The sequence below is a fragment of the Camelus ferus genome, chromosome 2 (assembly GCF_009834535.1).
Source record: "Camelus ferus isolate YT-003-E chromosome 2, BCGSAC_Cfer_1.0, whole genome shotgun sequence".
Classification (NCBI taxonomy): Eukaryota; Metazoa; Chordata; class Mammalia; order Artiodactyla; family Camelidae; genus Camelus; species Camelus ferus.
Genome location: NC_045697.1, coordinates 104,669,687 through 104,691,582, shown reverse-complemented (window position 1 = coordinate 104,691,582; position 21,896 = coordinate 104,669,687). Strand labels below are relative to the sequence as shown.

The following is a 21,896-nucleotide window of genomic DNA, read 5'->3' as shown; positions in this document are numbered from 1 at the left end:
CGTTCCAGACTTATCTTAAACTAGGTAGTACTTTAGATACATGAAATAGTTTTGGTCACTTTCTTTGAAGATTTAAATGTTATTTATTTTCTGAACAGTATCCAGACATAGGCTTGGGTAAACATTAATGAGTAAGATAGATTGGTATTAATTTGAATTGGGTGATTAATTATATTTCTTTATAAAATTTGGATCTAAAATTGACTGAAAAGACAAAGACTTATCCAAATCTACTCTGTTTACGCTGATGAAGTTTTTGTGGTTTAATTTAATAGGTACGCATTTGTAAATCTGGACAAGTGACTGCCATTCCATTTTGGTATCATCTGTACCTTGATGATGAGATTAGGTTGGATACTTCGAGTGAAGCCTCCCACTGGAAACAAGCTGCAGTTGTTTTAGACAACCCCATCCAGGTGGAAATGGGAGATGAACTTGTACTCAACGTCCAGCACCACAAAAGCAATGTCAGCATCACTAGTGAAGCAATGAAGAGCAGTTTTCCAATGAAAAAATGTGGAAATAGAGCAGCAAGTTCACAATTCTTCTAGTCTGAATGAGTCGTGGGATTGTAATCATAAAATGGAGTTATGAAGATTTAATTCCTTGTAATGGTCGAATGTTTTTTAAAATGGACATTAATAAAGTGTATTTAAAAGATCTGAAATTTAAAAGTGGCATTATTACAAAAATATTGCTGCAGACTTCCTTTCTGGAAAAGGCTGTCATTAATTTTTCAAATTAGGAACCTGTTTTTATTGCTTGGTTTTACTTACTACAGATTAAATTTTGCCAAACCTGTGAGTCTACACTCTTAACCTATAAAGATTAGGGATTTTGAATCTCATCGTCATTTTTTAGGCATCTTGGATTTTTCTCCCTTAAATCCAAACTTATAGTTGGGATACATCAAAAAGTTGGCTTCACTGAAGACTGAGGGCTATGGTTATCTGTAAATTCCAAGCTTGCTTCTTTTAAATACTTGAAATACTTCTGAACCACCTTCTCAGTTTTCATGTTTTGGGAATGCAAACTTGAGTAAGAATTGAAGCTGTAGACTAAATCTAAGTAAAAGAGTATAAGAGGGACAAAGTAAAATCTGAGCGGGTAGCATTTTTCCTGGGCTACTGGCAAAGAAAAATTAAAAAGCTGATAAATTCAAGAAAGAGTTAAACCTAAACCAGTATTTTTCAAAGTTTTGATCTGGATGCACAGTAAGAAAAAAAAAATTAGTCCAAATTTTAAAGACCTGAAGTAGCAAGATTAATAAGTAAGATCATCATGCCTTGTATACACTGCGTGCTGTTATGTTAAGTGAACTACACAGGAAGTTAGATGTATCTTCTCTCCAAACTGCCTGTTCTCCTTGCCTCTAATATTATACTGCCCACCTTTACTGTCGGTAAAATTGTTTAGTTTATAAGAATGGACAGAGTAAAAACTTTGTACCTAATTACCATGAACCAGTATGCATGTATATACGCATTAGATATATATGTGCTTAAATATACAAAGCAAAGGTTTTGAGAAGTAATACTTATCTTTGCTGTTTTCAACATACTACTCTGGCACTTTATTTTCAGTGTAAATGTTAGACCCAATGGGTTATGATTAGCAATTAGGGGAACTCCATCCCAATTAATAAATTTCTCCCCAACAGCACCTACAAGTCTTCTGACTCTTGTCTGTTGAATTAAGACTATAGTTTACACTTGCTGACAACTTTAATGGCACTGAGGAAAAGCAGACTGGGTTTCTATCTCATGTCTTCTGTCCATTTTATTATTTTTATCTCAAAGTCACAGATAATCTATTAATCTATTAGCATGGCTGCAAATATGATTTTTTGATAGTAGTTGTTTTAAGATTAATAATATTAGGTCTTAGATATTTCTCCTAGTAGGGATGTAAAATACAGTCATCTTTCATTGTAGGTATATAATTTTCAACCCTTTAAATTTTGGGACTTAATTTTTTTCTGCTGTCTCTCTCTAATCAAGAACTTTTTGTTAAAAAATTAAGGGTCTACATTTAAAGAATGAGAGACATAAAAAGTTACAGAAAATAAATGATAAATTCTAATTTATCGAAAGACATCCAGTTGAGAAACAGAAATAATTGTTAGGAAGCATATATGGCACATGATTATGATTAAGTTCCACTAATTCATATTTCTGAATTACACTTCCTGCTTATTCCAGAGCATTATATCCATGCAGCAGTGGTAGGAAGCATTGATTGTTTTTTGGTTTTTTTGTGTTTTTTTTTTATGTCTATCATCTTGCTAAAGCATTGTTAACATCAGTAAAATTTAGTAGTCATTTTCTACCATTTGAGTATGTGATACTCTATGTAGTGTTAAGAAATCAAGTCTAAGTCTAGGATATTTAGACTGATTATTTGTGATATACAAAACTTAGTTGTATAAATCCAGTAGTTGTACCTGGTCTTCGCCTATCTTTGTGTTGAAATTTTCCACCATTAATGGCTTGTCCCAAGCACAAAATCCTGAGCAGTGGGATACCAGGTGACGAAATAACACGGCGGCAGCACAGTCTGCTTTTGCACACTGTTCAGGAGGCCATGGAAATATCTGAAGGTTCTTTTTTCACTCCTGTAGTATAATTACATATTTCATCAGATACATTAACTGTAGTAGGTGTAGTCTGGGGAGTCACGGTGTGTCCAAACCCTTGATAGTGACCCATGGGTGAAGGTGGCACAGAAGAGGCAACAGAAGTTGCATCTTGCGATGATGATGATAACAAGCTTGTATGTTCATTTTGATCTTGATCCTCAGGAAAAAACTTTTTCCTAGGATGTCCCATGACTGTCCTTCCTTTAAAGTAACATAAAGGTTTCCGAGTTAGCCAAGAGTTAGGTTATTTTTACCACTACAGACTTGCCATGCTAAAAATAAGCTCCCCCTCCCCTGTCCCAATTTGAAGAGCCTTACTGTGGCCCCGCTTTGAACCGTCTTTTCATCTCTTAAACACACCTGACAGGAGAACTACAATAGCCTGTCTGAATGAATGAAATGGCTGGTACTTACCAACATGCCTCACTTGTTCAGAAATATCATCCCTAATATCTGAAATATCCCACATGGCAAGGAAGGAATCAAAGCATGAGCCCTCTTCTGCTTCTTGGACATACGGTTTGTACGAGAAAGTGTAGTGATGAGCAATGGCAGCAAGGAACATCTCAATACAGATAATAAAGTCCTACAACAACAACACCGACAGGAGCATCAGCCACCATGGAGTTTGAATCTATTTTTGTAGATAAAGGAAAAGCACCACCTTTCTCTCTTCTCAAAAGTATCAAGTATCAAGAGCTGGCTTTCCCCCAAAGGATTATGTTCATTTTTCCATTTTCCAAAATTACTTTTGACCTCTTCCAAAACAAGACAAAAAGCCAAGAGTTTAAATCTATTTTGTACTACGCCACTAAGATTTCTTTGCAAAGTTCAGTGCATTCTCAACCCACTGCCCGAGGACTAAGAGGAGAAATGCGGAAAGAGCAACTGATTAAGAAGAACAAAACCGAGGTTCTGTTCCTGGCTCTACCACAAATCAGCGACGAGGATCAGCTTCCCTAGGGCCCCTTGCTTCCTCACGTGTGAAGTGAGGATAACAGTCGCCCCACAGCCTGCATGCTGGCAGGTTTAGGAGATAATACGTAAAAATGCTTAACAAACAGTGAAGTTCTAATGAATTCAGAGACAGCGCTACTTACCTGGAGTCCTGTGGCCACAGCTTCTACGGTTTGCCATTCCCATGTATGCTTTTCAGAAATAACGCCAACTTTTACCAACAAAGCAATAACTACTGCTTGCCTATATGTTAGGAAAAGGTAAACGCCAAATCTATATCAAGCATAAAATGAGCAGGTGTTTTAAAAATATGCCGTTTAAAAAGTTAAACCCAGTACCACCTGTGGGCTGACCACCGCCACCACCACCCTGCCTTTACCACATACTCCTGAGGACACCAGGTATCCATAGTCTATGTATGTTTTACAGATTTACTCTTCTGGTACAGTTTCATCACATGAATTTTGATTATGTACTCTTAAAACTTACAGTCTGGCTTTTGGCTTACAGTTTTTTTTTATTTTGAAATGCTGCACAAGTAATTAGATTTTAAGTTCTTCCTATACATAGACAAATGCCTGACACCTTGTACAATAGCAATTTAAAGTGAAATAAAGGACAAATACTTAAATGTTATCTACACATGTATTAATTGATTATTCAAATTATTTTAAAAAATATTTTGAAACCAGTCTTGCTTGATGTCCAGACAGGGAGTCCACACTGAGCATTTCAAGCAAACCTAGGGATCTGCCCTAGGTTAAATTTAAACAGACAATAATGAGGTAGTAGACAAGGTTTCACAGATCTGTATACAAGAATATTCACTCCAATATTGCTTGTAACGGTAAAAAAAAAAAAAAAAAAAAAAAATTAGGAACAACCTAAACGTCAACAGGAGATTGACATTAGAAAGTGATATCCACACATCAGAATACTTTGCGAAAATAAAAAAAATCCAAGCAATAACAAAATATCCTCACTGTTACAAAGACCTGTACCTACAATACACTAACACATCACTGAGTTCTACAAGTTCTTATAGTATGAACTATTTCTTTGGAGTTTTATATATGACGTGCACCACAATGTCAATCACTTTTTTCTGGGTGGTGGGATTTCAAAGATTTTTCTTTTCCTCCTCTTTGTATTATTTGTGTATTATTAAATTTGGTGTATTTGTTTCTAGGCCCCTATCACCCACTCCTTTACTAAACTGGGACCATGTATAGTTTTGTTTTTTGTTTTAAAAAATATTTTTACTGATGAACATTGCCTCACATCATTAAATATTCTACATTATGTTTATGTCTAAACTGGAGAGTTTTCTCTTATATGAAAAGACCACAACTTATTTTAATGATTTTCTTAGTGTTGATACATTTAGTGACTCAAATTATTTTCTTATAAATGTTACAGTGACCATCTGATTATTTCTTTATGAAAAATCAAGAAGGGCTAAAAGGATGTACTTTTTAAAAGGTAAGTAGGCATTTTAGTTCATCTTCTGTATTAAGGCTAAAAAAATTCTCTCTAATCAACAAGTTTTATTGCTCTTTAGAAAATGAGAACATTTAAGAGAAAGCAACACTTACCAAAAAGAAACAAAAACCACCAGTTTTACACAAAGAAATTTGCCAACAGGTTGGATTGGACTCAGTTCTTCCTTCAGTACTTTGTAAAATAGCAGGAGACAATACATGGCAAACTAGAAACAATTAAACAATTAAACTTCTTCAATAAGAACAAATATGATATTAGAAATATTCAGGTTATAAACCAGAGACCTGGTACAGAATAAAGTTTCAGGCAACATTTTCTAGGCTTTATTATGCTTTTTTTTTCAGATTAACAAGCTTTTATAGTTTTCTGTGGATGAATATATATAATATGAAATTTCTTAGAGGAGAAACATCTTCCCTGAAAATTGTTTTAAGTGTTCACTTACTGGGGCCCACAAAAAACACAGTGAATAAGTGACTGCCATGAATGGAAGAAAAGGCTCTCATTCGACCAAATAAAATCATCTGTCTGCTTATTAATGACTTTTATACACAAATTACCATTCATTTTATAAGGGTTGAGCTTACTAACTATAGTCTATCTTAAGTAACACCATCTGCATGTTATTTATAAGTCAACACATTAAATAAGTACTATTTCAATAAAATTGTGACCATAAAATTGGAAAGGAATCAGGGAAACAATTTTTCTTGAGGGCAGTATGTTAATCCAGCTGAATTTACTTTTTAAAGATAAATGCTCAAGACATTATTAACTATTTTTAGATATAAGTTGTAATTAGTGTAGCGTGCACAGCAATAAATATTCTCCTCAAAGTTTACTTTTCCCCATTATAAAATGTTCATTTAAAGTACTTTAGAATATGAAAGCAGTGAAGTATAAAGTTGTCCACAGGCCCACCATCCAACCATTCCTTTCCACACCATAAGGTGGTTTTTAACAGGTATCATCAACTAAATATAAAATTTTGTTGCCTGATTTTTTCCCCCCACTTAAAGTGCCCCTTTTCCACATATTTCATTAAATAACTGCCTAGTGTTTGGGCCGGTGGAAGGACCATTGTATATCTAACCAGTCCTGATTACTAGGCTTCGGACTGTTACCAGGCTTTTGCAATTACAAACAATAAGCTTTATATACAAAAATATTCAAAGCAAAAGTACTTCTGACCATTTCTTGAGGAGGCATTCCCAGAAATGGAGTTACTGGTTCCAGAGAATATGGACGTGTGAGAAAGCTTTGAATACACAGGAACTTAATTTTTATTATAAACCTCTAACACCACACATGCATATCACTGCACTGAAACTACTACCTTGCTGAAAGCATTGATTAAAAATTTTAAATAAAATGCACACTCTTAAGTTGAAGGGATCCAACAGTTAGATCTTTAAAGCATTTCAGCTTCTATAACATCATTTTAATCTTTTTAAAAAAAAATAGCACTTGTTAAAAAAACTTGGCTTTCTCAGTTTTCTTTTTATTCCAAATATGAGACTTTTATTCTCTCATTTTGATTCAAACCCGGTACCGCCATATGCCAATTAAATATTTTTCTTATAAATATGCCTAAGGTTTTTTTTTTTAAGGAGAGCACTGTGTTTTTATTTATGACATATCCACATAACAGTGCATTCGATACCAGAACCAAATGAAAACACACAATCAATGTATAAGTTAACAGTCAGGTCAATGTCTAAGTCAGCAAATAACTAACAAAGATATTGTATCTTTATGTATGTATAAAGATAAATGTTAAAGGTTCTTCAAGTTCTTCCTGCAAATCAAGTTTCAATATTAAAAAGTAACAGTAAGTTTTATTCGGGAAGAAACTTTCCCTAAAAAAATTCAGAGTTATGGACACTGATTCAGTACAGTCGAAATGAGTATTTACTTACCAACTGTGACATATTGTTTATTATAACCAAGTAAGTCCAAGCATTTGAAAAGCTGAAGTTCCCTTCATCATATATATGAAGCATCTCACAGATTCTAAAGCACGGTGAAAATGAGACAACTTTATGAATAACTAAATCAAAATATATTTTAAAATACAACATTGACAGTAATACTTAAATTCAGAAGTCAGTTTAAAAGATCCTGTAGATAATCACTTGATAGATTATCCAGTGATAAAGGTGGTTCAAAATTTAAAAGGAAAACATTTTTCCACAAATGTTACCATATGATTATTTCTCCAGCTTGAAGTAAATCCAAAAGACACATACACTGAACTAGAATGGGTTAATTATTAGAGGCAAACAAATTATGCTGCCAGTTTCTCAAAAGCTTGATTGTTACAAACATATAATGCAGGCCTCCAACTACAACTGTAATTTTATCTCCCAAACTGTCTTGGAGGCAACTTCAATTATGACCCAGATCTAAGTGTTAAGTTATTTGATTACCCAATTTCTAAATAGCCAAGAAATAAAGCATGCCTTCAGAAATAAGTGAATTAGTCTTAATGCCAAGGTCAATGTCTGAAAAATTGCCAGCATAAAAGCAGAACAGAGAACTGAAGGCTTCCTTTACCTCTCTTCCCATCCTTCCTGTGAGCAGACAGACTGTTGGTTGTAACTAGCAGATAAAACATGCAATCTACCTGCTTTAAACTACCTGATGCTCTTAAATTTTTAGGGAATAGTTTTACTAGGTAGCTTAATGATACCCCATTTAACCTTAAGTGCTATGCCTTGACAGGATTTTTTAAAAAGAAAACTATGACTTCTTCTTTAGAGTACAGTACTCATTTAGAAAATAAAACCATGCAATGACTCTGAAATGGTTTACTTTAATGTCATGTACTAGATGTTTCTGTAAAACTGTGTGAACATTAATACTTGAAGAAGAGTATTTTTAAAATGCTTTCTAAAAATCTCTAGAGAGAGTATTATTTTGAAGAATTCTGTAGTGAATTCTATGAAAGGTCACCTTATTTATTCTAATATAGCATGGTTTCTATATAGTTTTTTTTTATAACAGACTAGATGTGTTACATACAAAACACTTTTTACATGTTTTTCTACTCAGTTGTTTCCACTTAAGTAAGAGCATGAGGATTTAAAAAAAAAATGAATAATAATATAACTTTACTTACAAAGCAAAGATGGTGGTGAATGGTCTGACAACTGTATACTGCAATACACCCAGTTTGCATCTAAACAGCAATACTCTGCCAGAGAAAAAGAACTTAGTTTTCATTTCAACTCCTCATTTCAATTGTATCAGGTTTCTCCAAAGCCCCCAAATTAAAATCACTTTGACAAATGATGCCAGATTTATATTTAATCCTTTTAATTCAGTCATTCTAAATGGCTATTGGGAAAGAATGTGGATGCCCGCAAACAAGTTATTTAAATATATTTTAAAAATCATGTAACAATTGCATCTTCTGAAAGATCTCCCTCTCTGAGCACAGTCTCAAGTTCCTGAACAGCACAGCAGAGAAGAACGAAGAACAGAAGTGGGGGTGCCTGTGTGGTTCTGGAAGAAAACTGAGCAGCAAATAAATTACGTGTAGCCTTGTGTATATGAAAGCATATTTAGAAAGTATTATTTACATTTAGGATTCAGTTTCTTTTCAAGCTTGGTGTTTCTGTATCATTCCAGAGATTATCACTGACTCTGAGCTCTGAATCAGATACTCTGAAAGGACAAAACAAAGATCCTGCATAAAACAGTTTTTATTCTATCACTGAAGTCACTTAATGTACGGGGGAAATTCACGAGGAGTAACAAACAAAACAAAGAAGTTCCAAAACATCAACTACCAAAAAAAAGGCTCTCTACCCGACAGCCTTGTGCAAGTAAGCCTTTAAAAAACCAAGTTGCTCTGAGGGCAAAAGTTTATGTAGCACTCCTTTATCAATCTTATGTATTACAAATCCTCTAATTTAAGAATTACATCGATACTGAGACGAAGGTGAGTCTGACATACAGACTGTGAGGTACTAGGTCACTAGGACTGAACAAAAAACTGTTGGTGTCCTGTGTGCTGAGAGCCTTCCCGGTGCTGAGGTGGTTCACTCCCACCCCTCTGCAGAGGTGGGCCCGGGGCTGCACTTGGGCTTCTTGCAAGACCTTGTGATCAGGATGCCTGGGCCATACATGCCGTGCTTCCGGCCCCACACTCCTTACAAAGTAAGTTAAGTGGGAGTTGGGTTACACCTACAGTGTTCCACAAGCTGATCATCAAATCAAACCTGAGACCACCATGGTGACTATGCAAATGTATTAAATAGTCAGATACCTTTGAAAACTGTGGAGAATTAATGAACTGGAAGGTGTAGCTGAAGAAATTGCCCAGAATAGGAAAGGCTGAGACAAAGAGACAAATGTGAAAGGGAGTTACAAAGAACAGAACAGAATCAGAAGGTCTAACATGCACTCAAAGTTATAGAAGAGGACTGAAAGGCAAAATTGGAAGAGATTATGGCTGAGAACTTTTCAGAACTGATTGAAGACACGAATCTACAGACTGAGGCACACTGTAAATTAAGCAGGACTGAAAACAAAAACAAAATAACTTACATAATCCAGAGTGAAACTGCAAAACATCAAAGACAGGGAGGGTCTTAAAAATGCAGTTGGACATGTCACCTATAGTGGAACGATGATTAGCTTGACAGCAGAGGCTTAACAGTAACAATTAAAGCCAGAATTAGATGGGATAAAAATCTTCAAAATGTTTAGAAAACATTCCTGTCAGCAGAGAATTACATCCAGCAAAACTATCTTTCAAGAATGAGGGCAAAATAAAGACACTTTTGGATAAGTATATCTGAGAAAATTTGCTACTGAGACACTGACACTAAAGGAAGTTTTAAGTGAGCCAATGGAATAAACTGAAATTGCATTCCTACCTCACACAACATATGAAGAAAAAAGCAATGTGTTTATTAGTCTTAATGGAAAAAATATGAAATGTTTAGAAGAAAAGCACAGGAGAGTGTTTCTGTAATCCTGTGGCTGGGAAGAATTTTTGGAGTAAGACACAAAAATACTATAAATAAGACTGATAAATTCAACTATATTAAAATTCACAACAACTTCCATTTATCAAAAGATATAATAAAAGTGCCAAAGCATGCCAAAAACTGGAAAAAGATATTTTTAAACACACATTAAATAAGGAATTAGTATCTAAACATATAAGGATCCCCTACAGACAGACAGCCCATTAAAAAAAATCAGAAACAGCAACAATCATTCCTTAGAAAAGGAAATACAAATGGCTAAAAAACGTTTTAAAAGTTGCTCAATCTCACTACTAATCAGGGAAATCAAGAGCACAGTGATACTTTGCACCCTCCTGACAGGCAAACATAAAGAGGTCTGGGTATTTCTAAATATAGGTGAAGTTGTGGTTCACTGAGAAATATTTTCTACTGTTAATGGGAGAGTAATCTGGTACTGCCACTCTAGCAAACAATTTATCACAAACAAAGTTGAACAAAACCTAAAAACCTAGCATATCTATTCCAAGGTATATGCCCCAGAGCAATTTTTTTCAAACTGTGTCAAATTCAACTTGGGCTGTGACGCAAATTTTAAAAACAAGAGGGAAGAAGGGAATACGTAATAAGAGTTAGTACTGTTTCATGAGAAAATCTCTTTCATAACTGTATTAAATCACTAGGTAAAATAAATGGTCCCCACCTCTCATACACAACATCTAACGTTCATTCAAAGAAAACTCTTTGTGCTCACTGCTTATGTTACAGAAACCAGAACATAAAAAGCAGATTTAGTTTTATCATCTAAGGATAGGAAACTCCCCATGGCATTTGCATCTTAAACCAAAGCATCACACTGAATTATCCTAAACAGCAACAGCCTGATTAAACATCAGATATATAACACCAGTCTTCCAGGAGAAGGAAACTAACTGGTAACCTACAATGTACTTACATACAAGAGAATGAGAAGTTTTATCGTTACTAAAACCATACCCCCAAACCGCATGATTCTGGTAAATGCTTAATGTCTTCAAAGGACAGAAAACCTGGGTTATAGTTACGGATGCACTGCTGATAGTGTTCAGGCAGCAGCTATCTCAGGAAAAAAAAATGAAACCAACACAGAGATTAACAAGAATAAATGTTAACTGCTTGTGTGGTTAGGAACAAATGAATTGCACAAGCACAGACAAGGGGAATTTTGACCTTTAGCATCATTTGAAAAAGGTTTTGGGTTTTAGTTGACCATTGCAAACTGTGATGAGCCAGCCTGAAAAGGCAGCTCGAGCCTCATCTCAGGTTCTGTGTTAATAGAAGAGTCCTGATCAAAGCCACGGCATCATCAGCATTATCACATTTACTGGACCACTGCACTCTCCTCCATCCAAGCCCACTTCCAATTCAGTCTACAAAGAGCCCAGTAAGCTTAGAAAATGAAACTTGGATACCAGTTCTCCGCTTAACATCCTACAGTGGCTTCTCACTTGACAATCTCTCTCCTTGACCAAACTTCAGACAGGGCTCCTCTGACATTTCTTTTCAACTTGGCATCATCTTTAGGCCCTGTCCTTGGCCTGTGAAGTCAGTCTCAGTAAAAAATCCTGCTAAGACATCCATCACCACCCGTCCCCCCACCCCAGTATCCGATTACTCTTGATAACCTACTTGACCAAGCTCCTCATTCCTCTCTTGATGTTCACTTGGCCTGCCTTTACCAAGATTCTTGTTATTTCATGGGCCATGAATCCCCCTACCCTTGATGTTTCCTCTTGTATTTTCTGTCCAGTGACCACCTCAATCTCTTTGGCTATGAATGTCTGTTTGTTCTTGTTGTGTTTGGAGCTGAGCAGAGTATCCCTCCCCCCATCCCCAACCTACATGAGTGTTTCCTTGCTATCCTCATTCATAAACTCTTGTTCTTTTTCCATCATAGTGTTTACTGAAATGAGTAACTATTTGTCTTCATTTAATTCCTAATCCTCTTAACCAAACTGTAGCTACCTGTTATATGTACTAGGATATATCTACATGCTGGAACATACTAGGTGCTCAATACATATTTGTCAAGTAACACCTTGGGAGCTTATTATTTCAAACAGTCAGGTAGCTCCCTGTCCTTACAGGGGTTTAAGGAGAGACACTTATATTTAGTGCTGATGTTGTACAAATGGTTCTGTGTTGAATGGAAGACAGTGTAGCTATTCCTAGGTCATATATCTACACTAATTGCTCCAAATCATTCCGGTTACCTTGGCTTGCAACTTTCACCTACATCCCCATCGGTGACCAAGTCCTATTGATTCTCCAGTTGCATTCTCTTACTCTTTCCTTTCTGTTCCAATTTCATACGCCTCCTCTTCAGCTTATTTTACAAATCAACTACTATAATACCCTCCTAATTTACTTCCCCTTTGGATTCTTCTCCTAATGCATCCTGTATAGTACTGCAAGATTAATCTTTCTAAAATGCTGTCTTCAAATGTTACCTTGCCGACAAATATCCAATGGTTCATTCGTATAGTAAATGCAATGCTAGCTTCAAGTAAAGTTTTCAGGCTTTATTTTTTATTTTCCTTTACTGTCCTAAATAGATGTATAATAAGGCTAACTAATTTATATATCACTAGGATAAAGATTGCTGTTTGTTGTTTTTATTTCATATCAAATGCTACTTCCCCACCTAGACTATTTTCTTGGGTCTTAGATCTGATTTTGCCATCGACTAACTATGTGATCTTGAGTTAGTTAATCTCTACAGACTCTGGCTCCCAATTTTAAAAGGATGTTGATTAAGCGATTTCCAAAGTCTCCCTCCCCCATTAATATTTTAAGTTTTCTACTTAGGATGAACAATGTAAAAGAGACTAACTTACATGTGTATATTATAAAAATGTGTTTTGTTAGTCTTCAAACTTGACTATGAACTACGTAAGGGTAGGGACTCTCTTACACTTTTTGTCCTGCATAAGTACTTAACACACTGCTTTGCAGAATAATGATACTTCAATCTGCTTAAGCAATCCCAAACATGAGAGAATTAAAACCAAACATACTTACTCTCCCATAGTCCATGGTGGACAGCAACATAAAGGAGGTAAATGTTTCTGCTGATCTTTGGCTTCAAGGATTAATACCAGATTTGGATACCGGTTAGTTAGATAATTGGTAAGGAATCCCATAAAATTGTAAATGACATAAGCTTCATAACATTCTCTGCAGGTATCCACATATATTGCAATGCTGGGATATTTCAAAGCTATCCACTATGAAAAAGCACAGATGTTAAAAATAGTTGCAGCTACGATAAAATGAATTACCATTCCAAAGCATGGTACTCACAGTAAGTCTACTTTTAAACTTAAGGTGTCTTGTCACATACTTGCATCAACTTTTCTAAATTTTATCATTATGAGGACTAGCAGATAATCTGTGAAATGAGTTTTTAAAAGCAATAAACATCTTGGATATTGGTAAACAAAAACATTTGTGTTGGGGGTAAATAATGAACATGAAGAGAGAAGTTAAATTATGTACTTGAATTTTTAAATATAATCCAAAATTTTTACTGACACGATCACAGAAAATGATGTTAAGGATATTTTCTTTATATTTAATCAAATTAAAGCAGTTATCTGTAACAGCTGCATGTATTAGAATCTATTAGGGAAGGTTTCTGTTTTGGTCCAAATAAAATATATAATAAATAAAAAGGATGACAATGTAATTTTAAATATTACATCTTTAAAGGACTAAGAACTACAAATCCGAAATTTTAAAAGATTAAGCAAAGAAAACAAGCTATAGATTTTTAAAACATCTGCCTTTTCTATGGTTATACTTTATCTTCTTAATTAACATTAAATACAAGCGAACATTTTCACTTACTAATCTAACTCCTTATTGCCAAATAACATATTTTTATTACCTTAATTATGTTAGTATCATCAAACAAGTTCTTAGTTAATGAGATAAAATGAAGCATACTTACACTATCTAAACTGTATATGGGTACCATCCAAAGAATCCTATTTGGAAAGCAAAACATAAATTTAAAACATTTTACATCATATTTATGAGACAAGCCAACACAACACTAGTAGAATCAAAACAAATGAAAATTTACCTTATTATTGGTTTCTGTAGTTCCGGCTGTGTATAATGCACTAAATGTTGCAATATTCCCCAAAGCGATATAGGTATAGTCAACAGCAAAAAGATTAAAGCAATAAACCAAGCCTTGGTGTGTATTCCAACCTTAAGAAGCAAAGAACATATCAGTATAAATTCCCTGCTATTAAAAGTAAAGAGCTAAGTAAAATATTTATATTTAAAAATTTTAATTTATTTTATTATTAATGAGGCTCAATATTTTCCAAGTGACTAGTGGCATTTTTATTTCTCTTCAATAAATAGCCTATTTTCTGCTTTTGCGGAAGGAAGGGGAGGGTTCTTCCTCATGAGGCTGAACCCTTCCTCGTGGGGCCTTCTGTAACAGGGCTCTACGCATTAAAACATTAACATCATGTCATTTCTCCCTAGCTTGTTATTTGCCTTTTATATTTGATTATTGTAACTGAAGATGTACAGAAGTTTTAAAACTTTCTGCAAGTCAAATCTAAAAATCTTTTTCTGGTTTATTCCTTTGCTTTTATATCTAGATCAAAATCTACCAACATTTTTTGTCAATTTTATTGTTGCCCAGCATGTCAGTAGAACAGAGTGAGTGCTGACTATTTGCCTGATACTTGGCTAAGCTCTTTACACACATCCTGTCTTTTAAGCCTCCCACTTGCTAAGCACTGCCACAAATGCTGTCCAGGGGAACCGTGCTGATACGTGCTGCCCCTCTTACACACAACAGTATCAACTTGGGACACTACATTTTTTTAAGATTTAAGATTTAATTTCAACTTCTGATCAATATTTTATCCTTTAAAAGCTCAATTCCTCAAAATACACTTTGAACAACCCCATCCTGAGGGCTGAAGTAATCTACTTGTTTTCTGGTAAAAACAAATTTAGTGGCCTGAGGGGCCACTGGGAATGAATTTTATATTAATTTGTACTCCTGCCTTGAAGAATGTGAATATTTTTGATTATAAAAAATGCAAATACCGACTTTTTAAAGTAAAACGGTGGGCATTTTTAGTACCTGGTAACATAAAGACCTGTTGTATTTCTTTACACTGACAATAAAACGTCATAAAAGGAAAGTATTTTTAGTACTTGAGTTCGAACAGTTCATGAGAATAGAACTGATGCCTGCAACTTGTAGTTTTTACTGTTTTGCACAAGATTTTTTCTCCATCAAGGGTCAAGGATTAAAGAAGTAGAAAAGAAAAGTATAGAGAACCAATGTATTTTTACAATGAATTTCTATATTAAACTGTATGGAAAACGTGACAGCAGATACAGAAGTCTTGCTGACTGCTGGAGGTTAATCAAAGCAGTAAGTCAAAAGCAAATACGTAGAGGTGAAGGTTCTGAAAAGAATGTCTGAGCAATAATTTTCCAGAGATTTTTGCTTGGCTCAATTTCATTTAAGATTCAGGGCTCATTTTAATGATGATGTCATCATCATCAGATACTCCAGGCCTTCTTTATTATGTGATCATTAAGAACAGTCTTGCCAAGTAAGTTTAATGCCCACATTTGTTTGTGTGGTTACCTTAGTGCCAAAAGGTAGAACCTGGGGGTAGCCTTAAGAGAAACATGATGTGCTTGTGACTAATGAAGGCCAAGCATCCTCAGTGTGCTGTAAGGAAGAAAACTCTTTTTCAAATGATCATAAAACAAGTGACTGGAAAATTGAGTCATTTCAGTAGCGTGATTCCAAATGTAAAAAATCTTGCATCATGGAATTAGTACCAGTTTTACACTGCAATTTAGTTTCAGAAAAACATCATCTGCTCGCCTTAATGCCACTAATTTGAATCACTGGTTTTATAACTGTTTTGATTTTTGAGCTATATAAAAAGCTATATGCATAAGAAATTTAACCTATTTTATGTGTGTACATATTTAGGTGACATGATAATAAAATAACTCTAGAATCTATAGATATTATTATGATTATTACATTTATTTTAATTTAATTTACATTTACCTCTAAATAAATTATTCACACTGGAGACACATTGATAGGAGGATCTCATTAATATTAAACTTATCAGCCACGAGTAGGGTTTTTTTGCTCACAAAACAAGGAGATAAGTAGTGTAGCTTTTTTTCCTAAGGTAACTTGAAGAAAGTAGAGAGGAAGGGGAAAAAAACATTAAAAACAAGCATCCAGGAGTGAGTTAAGTGTCCATCAGCCAAAAGCTTTCAAAGTAGAGAGAAACAGGACGGTGCTTTCTGCGCCCAATCCTCCTCCGGGAAACAGGAGTAGCTACTTGGGACATAAGACCACAGGGGTGGGGCAAGATGACTGCAGAGCAACGTGACATCACAGGTGCACTGAGCTTCTGTGACCTCTATTATATGTGCTCAGTCGAGTAAGAGAGGGAGAGACACGGTTTGAACAGCGCACATGGTCATCATGCCTCCCCAGTTGTGAGTATGTGCCCCACCATGGGCATGGGACGGGCTATCTAAACCTGCAGCTTTCTACAACCTCAGTTCCCCCTGTGTGAGCACCGTGATTCTAGTGCTTAAAAAACAAGGATTTTTCATATAAAACTGTCCCTTAATATGCCAACTACTTTTTCTAGTGCTCGATCAGAGGCACATAACTCTGCTTTAGGTGTTCCATTGAAAACCTAATCCCAACTAAAATGCTGTTCCACAAGAAACAGCCACTCTGCAATAACAGTGATGATATTTTAAAAACAACAGTGGTAATTAGGGCTTATTGAGCACCTACCATGTGCCGGGCACAGTGTTAAGCATTTTAAAGACATAAACTCATCTAGGGAATAATGATGAAAAGGATGATAAGGAGATTGTATATTAAGCACTTAGTGCAGTGGTACTTCTGCCACTTACGTGTCTCAGTTTTCCCATCTGTAAAATAGGGATAATTCCTATGCTTCAGGGTTTTAAAGAAGATTAAATTAAATTATACCTTATCCTAGGGACACGCACTAGTTAGTGTCTCTAACACCTTAACAACAACAACAACAAAAAAAAAACACAACAGGGGGAAAAAAACCCTGCCTTAATCCACACTCCTCTATGTACTGTGCCATTCATTTTTCAGGCCCTCTGAGTCAAAATACTCAAAACAAACAAAATGAACAAACACTTGTCTTCATATCCTGATACCTCTTCTTCACTCCACATTGATTCTTCAAACAACACCCTCTAGCTCCGGCCGACACCTCCATTGAAACCAGGATGAGCATTGCAAATGACCCTCCTATCTTGTGAAAATCAATGGGCGTCTCAGCGGCACCAGACTGTTCACTTTGTCCTTCTTGAGACAATCTCCTGTTCTGGCTCCCAGCACTCTATTCCCCACTGGCTGCTGCTTTCTTTTTTTTTTTTTTTAAGTTCTTATTCTTCTACTTGACCTCTAAATGCTGGTGCTAGGTCCTCGGCCTTTTCTTCTTCCCCTTTATAATCTCATCCATCCTTATGTCTTTAAACACCATCTCTGTTCTGACAACTCTTACACTTGTATCTGCAGCTCGAACCTTTCCAAGCCCTCGACTTCCATGTCCAACTGCACAGCTGACATGCCCACACGATATACCTAAATGTCCAAAGAAGAACTCAAATTCTCTCAGACCTGTCCCTATCCATCGATTTTCCATCTTGGTCACTAGCATCACCATTTACCCTGTGGTTTAGACATAAACCTCAGAGTGCTTCTTGATTTCTCTCACTGCCTCTCCTCCCCAGTCCAATCCACCATCAGGTCCTGTTTCTTCACTTCCAATGATACTTAAAATTCAGTTTTCCATCTCTATATCTGCCATTCTGACTTGCACCAAAAGTCATTATAGCCCAGGCACCCAATACCTCTGAACTACTTTAAAGAGCCTTCCAGCATCTCTCCACGTCCACTTAATTTTCTATAGGCTGCTAGAGTTGTCTTTTGAAGATGTGTAATAATGTTGCCCTGCCTGTTCATTTCTTAGATCTTTTCTAGTTTCCTCCATAGCATTTTATATAATTTTATTTTATTGATTTGTTTTTGTTGGCTGTGTTCATCTCCACCACTAAGTTCCATGAAAGTAGGTGCAGTTTCTCTAACTATATTAGAATACAAGCCTGATTTATTATTGGGACTCAAATAATCATTTATTAAGTATCAGGCACTTGGGCAGAAGGAGAAAATAAAGTTAAGTAAAATAAAGGGTGCAAGTATAGCTCAAGTGGTAGAGCGCATGCTTAGCATGCATGAGGTCCTGGGTTCAATCCCCAGTACTGCCTCCAAAATAAATAAATAAACCTAACTACCCCACCCCTCAAAATAAATAAATTCTATAAAATAAGTAAAATATATATCGTGTTAGATCCTGGTGTGGTAGAGGCTCAGGAACTGAGGAGAGAAAGTCCAAGGAGGACGGGAGGTGGGGTGCTGGGGTGGGTATCAAGTCATGCTGGGCCTTGATGCCATAGTCAGGGATACTGGCTTTTAATCTGGGACTAGGAGTGAATGGAAAATTTTGAGAAAAGGCCACACATAATGTGACTTAATGTTTTAACTGGATACTTTGGCAGGTGTGTTCAGAAGAGCCCTGGCAATACATGATGAGAATTTGGCTCAGGGTGTTAGCTGGGGAGACTGCAGAACTGAAATTTTTCCTTAAAACCTGGTGGTACTTAAAAAGTACAGTTGAAATCAATAATGAAATAAAATTCACATCTTAAGGCCAGACAAGAAAAATTCACACAAAAAACTTTCTCAGTCCTGTGGCCTCCCCCGTCCCCTCTAGTGTGCACTGTGCACCTGCATCATAACCAGACCTCCCTCCCCTTTGGCAGGAGTACCTGTGCAACCATAAACATCACTTTTTCTCCTTCTGGCACCAGTCATGTAATGCCTTAGAAGATAACATCCTTTCTCAATTGTGAAAGGGTCACGATGACCCATCACTTGCCTTCTAAGTACAGACATCTTTGGTGAATTTTATGCACAATGCCAATATATCGTTTCCCTTAAAGACAGTGACTGGTGCTGAACAGAGTGGTCAGATGACCTGGGGAGATACTGGGCCGCACCTAAAGGAAGTTCTTAGCTCAAATACTTATGACCTTATTAATGTTACTAACTATATTACTTGTATTCTGTCTGTTTTACAAGATTATTGTTTTTTGCATTACCAAATGTATGACTGAGCCTCAGATAAAATTAATGATTAGGTGACTTGAAATGATTGACCAAATATACAATACAGTTCTTTCTATAAGATTGTAATAGCATGACTCTAGATCTGGGAAGAAGCAATAAGACGGAACCATTTCCTGGACCATAAAAGACTAGTGAGACAGGTGGTCCAGAGGCTTTTGGCTATTGTTAAGAGGGCCTTGTCCAGTAATAGCACATTGAGTGGCTTATCAACAAAATCCTCACCTGCCTGTGGGACAAACTTGTCATGAAATGCCTCCCAAACCTTGGTAGAAATTAAGACTGAAAGGGAAGGGACTGTAAAATAAAGAATGCTGCCCACCATCCAGTTCTACAAGAATCAAGTCATTAGCCACTGTGGTCACTGAAAAGCTGACCTACACTACACCCTGAAAGGAACTGGGGGTAAGATCCAGATGAGGCACTCTGTGCTCTGGGAAAACTGGCAGAATGGGCCTTCAAATTGGTATTTTCAGGAGAAACTTTAATGAACCCGGATTCTTGCATCGTCACATACTTAGGTAAGCACTAAAGCTATTAAGATGTCTGTTCCTCGTGAGTAGCAGCAACCTTCTACTGAGATGTGTGCTCGATTGCATGTATCACCGCCCCGCACCAAAATCACACATGTGCTGGCTTCCTCCTTTATCTCTTCGGAACAGTTCTTAGAGCTATCGGAGAGGCTGTCTCCTGGGCTATAAGCCTCAGTTTGGCTCAAATAAACTTTTCCATTTCTTTCTCAGATTGACTATTAATTTTTTCCATTGACACTAACACCTAAGACAAGTCTCAAGATAGGTTATTATACATATTATTAATCTTAAAAGTAGTTTCTATACTTCAAAGTAAGAAATACTCCAAAGAAATCCCTATTTGTATTAAGATATCTATACTTGAATTTTGTTAGACAAATTATGGAAATAACTTAAATATCTAATAAATGGGAAACGATGTAGTGTAATGTTACATAACATTAAAAACAACTACATGGACTATGTTAGTATGGGAAAGTCAACAAAAAAATACTAAGTGAACATACAGAAAACAAACATATTAAATACATTTCATTTAATTGTATAAAAATCATTTCCAAATAAAAAGCCTAAAAAAAACCCATGGGCTTGTCATAACTCATGTGAAATAGTTGTTTCTAAGTAAAAATACGTCCAGGTTCTTATTAACTTCAAATTTAAAGTTTATTACAATTTTTATAAAGCACTTAGTTAAGTATTTACCTGGGGCGGGGAGGTCTTTCAGCTTTTACTACTTTACTGATGTCATAATAAGAATGACATCAAAAAATATACAAAGGACTTTCTGCAAAACTTTGTTGGTTAAGAGTTAATTTCTAAAGTAAAAACAAACAACAAAGTTAAACCAACTCGCGTCCTTTTAATCCAGGAAGCTAGTTAAATGCTAATAAAATTCAACACCTGGTCTTTAAAGTGGATCTAGTTAAGTCCAATATTTGAATAGATCAGATTTCAGGAATAAAGTTACCTTACTTTCAGGGAATTGATAAATGCTTGCAAAACAGTGCTCTCCGAAGACGCTACCTTAATATATCCTATTTTCTCGGCCCTACCTCCACCCGTAGAAAGCTCTGAAAAACTGTGAACAACCAGAAACAACAGGTTTATGTCCTAAGACTGGGTTCATTACACGACGTGGTTTTCAGGATATCAAGTCTGGAGCGTCCGGGCAAAAATAGGATCCCTTAGATGGGCCGGACGGTAGAAGAAAGGTTAGAGGCGGATGGTGAGGGACCCTCTTACCTCCAGTTTCTGTAATTTCCACACGCATAGGGGAACGGCAACCACTATGGACACCAGGTAGATGACCACCGCTAAAGGTCGAATCCACTGTCTCCAGTTCCTCCAGGTGCAAGTGCAAGGCATGTTTTCGCATAAATCAGCTCTGAGTAGCAAGGGAAGAGAGCTCGAAGGAGACTGTTATGGGGAGCCCTGTTCTTTGGCTGTTCTGTCGACTCGCATACTACGGAGAAACAGCCGTTGGGTGACTTATTCAGCAGCTCGAACCGCCTCCTTGGCGCACGCTGTGCTTTCTGCTGCTGCTGCTGCTGCTGCTGCTGCCGCCACAAATGCGGCCGCTGAAGATGCTACCGGGGAGCAGTGCGGGCAGCATTCTTTCCTCTCTACCGTGCATCCACCCAGTTCTTCCGCGGTGGAATCCCCGGCAGAGCTGCTCCCCTCACCCCGGGATCGCTCGAAGCTCCCCCTGCAGCATGGCCTCGACGGGAGCGGCACCGAGCCGGACCGGCCTGTAAGGACCCTGCACACAGCTCGGTTCTGCCCCGCGGCTGCCTGCCCGCTCCCTCTTTTCTTGGGCGGTCGAGCTTCCTTCCTCCCCGGTTCGCAGGCGTTTCCTTGCCGGATTCTGCTGATAGATAAGGGGCGATAACTCAAAACCCGCTGGCCCCAGGATGTCTTCACTCGCTCGTACCGGACATTCCCCCAAGGCGGAATCCAAGGCCAAACCAGGGCTTCCGCTTCCGCCCCCT

At 36.7% G+C, this 21,896-nt stretch overlaps 2 protein-coding genes across 4 annotated transcripts in view; one reads left to right on the top strand and one right to left on the bottom strand.

Annotated features, from left to right (window-relative positions):
- The window catches only part of PRMT9 (protein arginine methyltransferase 9), a 29,501-nt gene extending 28,048 nt beyond the window's left edge, over positions 1-1,453 (top strand). The window contains exon 12 of one of the 3 annotated variants that reach the window (XM_006193316.3): positions 276-1,453. In XM_006193316.3, coding sequence (XP_006193378.2) covers positions 276-551 — 276 coding nt within the window. In that variant the 3' untranslated portion in view covers positions 552-1,453. The remainder of the gene's footprint in view (positions 1-275) is intronic. The other 2 variants (XM_032464519.1, XM_032464525.1) reach the window with 2 other exon arrangements.
- Positions 64-21,858, bottom strand: TMEM184C (transmembrane protein 184C). Its single transcript, XM_006193315.3, has 10 exons — positions 21,151-21,858; positions 14,204-14,334; positions 14,069-14,105; positions 13,138-13,343; positions 8,220-8,294; positions 7,018-7,111; positions 5,191-5,303; positions 3,739-3,838; positions 3,053-3,224; positions 64-2,839 (listed from the first exon to the last, which is right to left on the bottom strand). The coding sequence occupies exons 1-10, from the start codon at positions 21,271-21,273 to the stop codon at positions 2,574-2,576; spliced, it is 1,317 nt and encodes a 438-aa protein (XP_006193377.1). The 5' UTR covers positions 21,274-21,858; the 3' UTR covers positions 64-2,573.
- Positions 21,859-21,896: the final 38 nt, after the last annotated feature.

What these genes read in the sequence shown, in the direction of transcription:
- TMEM184C (XM_006193315.3), bottom strand. Translation starts at nt 21,273, where the DNA reads ATGCCTTGCACTTGCACCTGGAGGAACTGGAGACAGTGGATTCGACCT. An exon ending in GGAAATTACAGAAACTGGAG is followed by an intron (nt 14,335 to 21,150) that starts GTAAGAGGGTCC and finishes TTGCTTCTTAAG; the next exon opens with GTTGGAATACACACCAAGGC. An exon ending in CCATATACAGTTTAGATAGT is followed by an intron (nt 13,344 to 14,068) that starts GTAAGTATGCTT and finishes GCTTTTTCATAG; the next exon opens with TGGATAGCTTTGAAATATCC.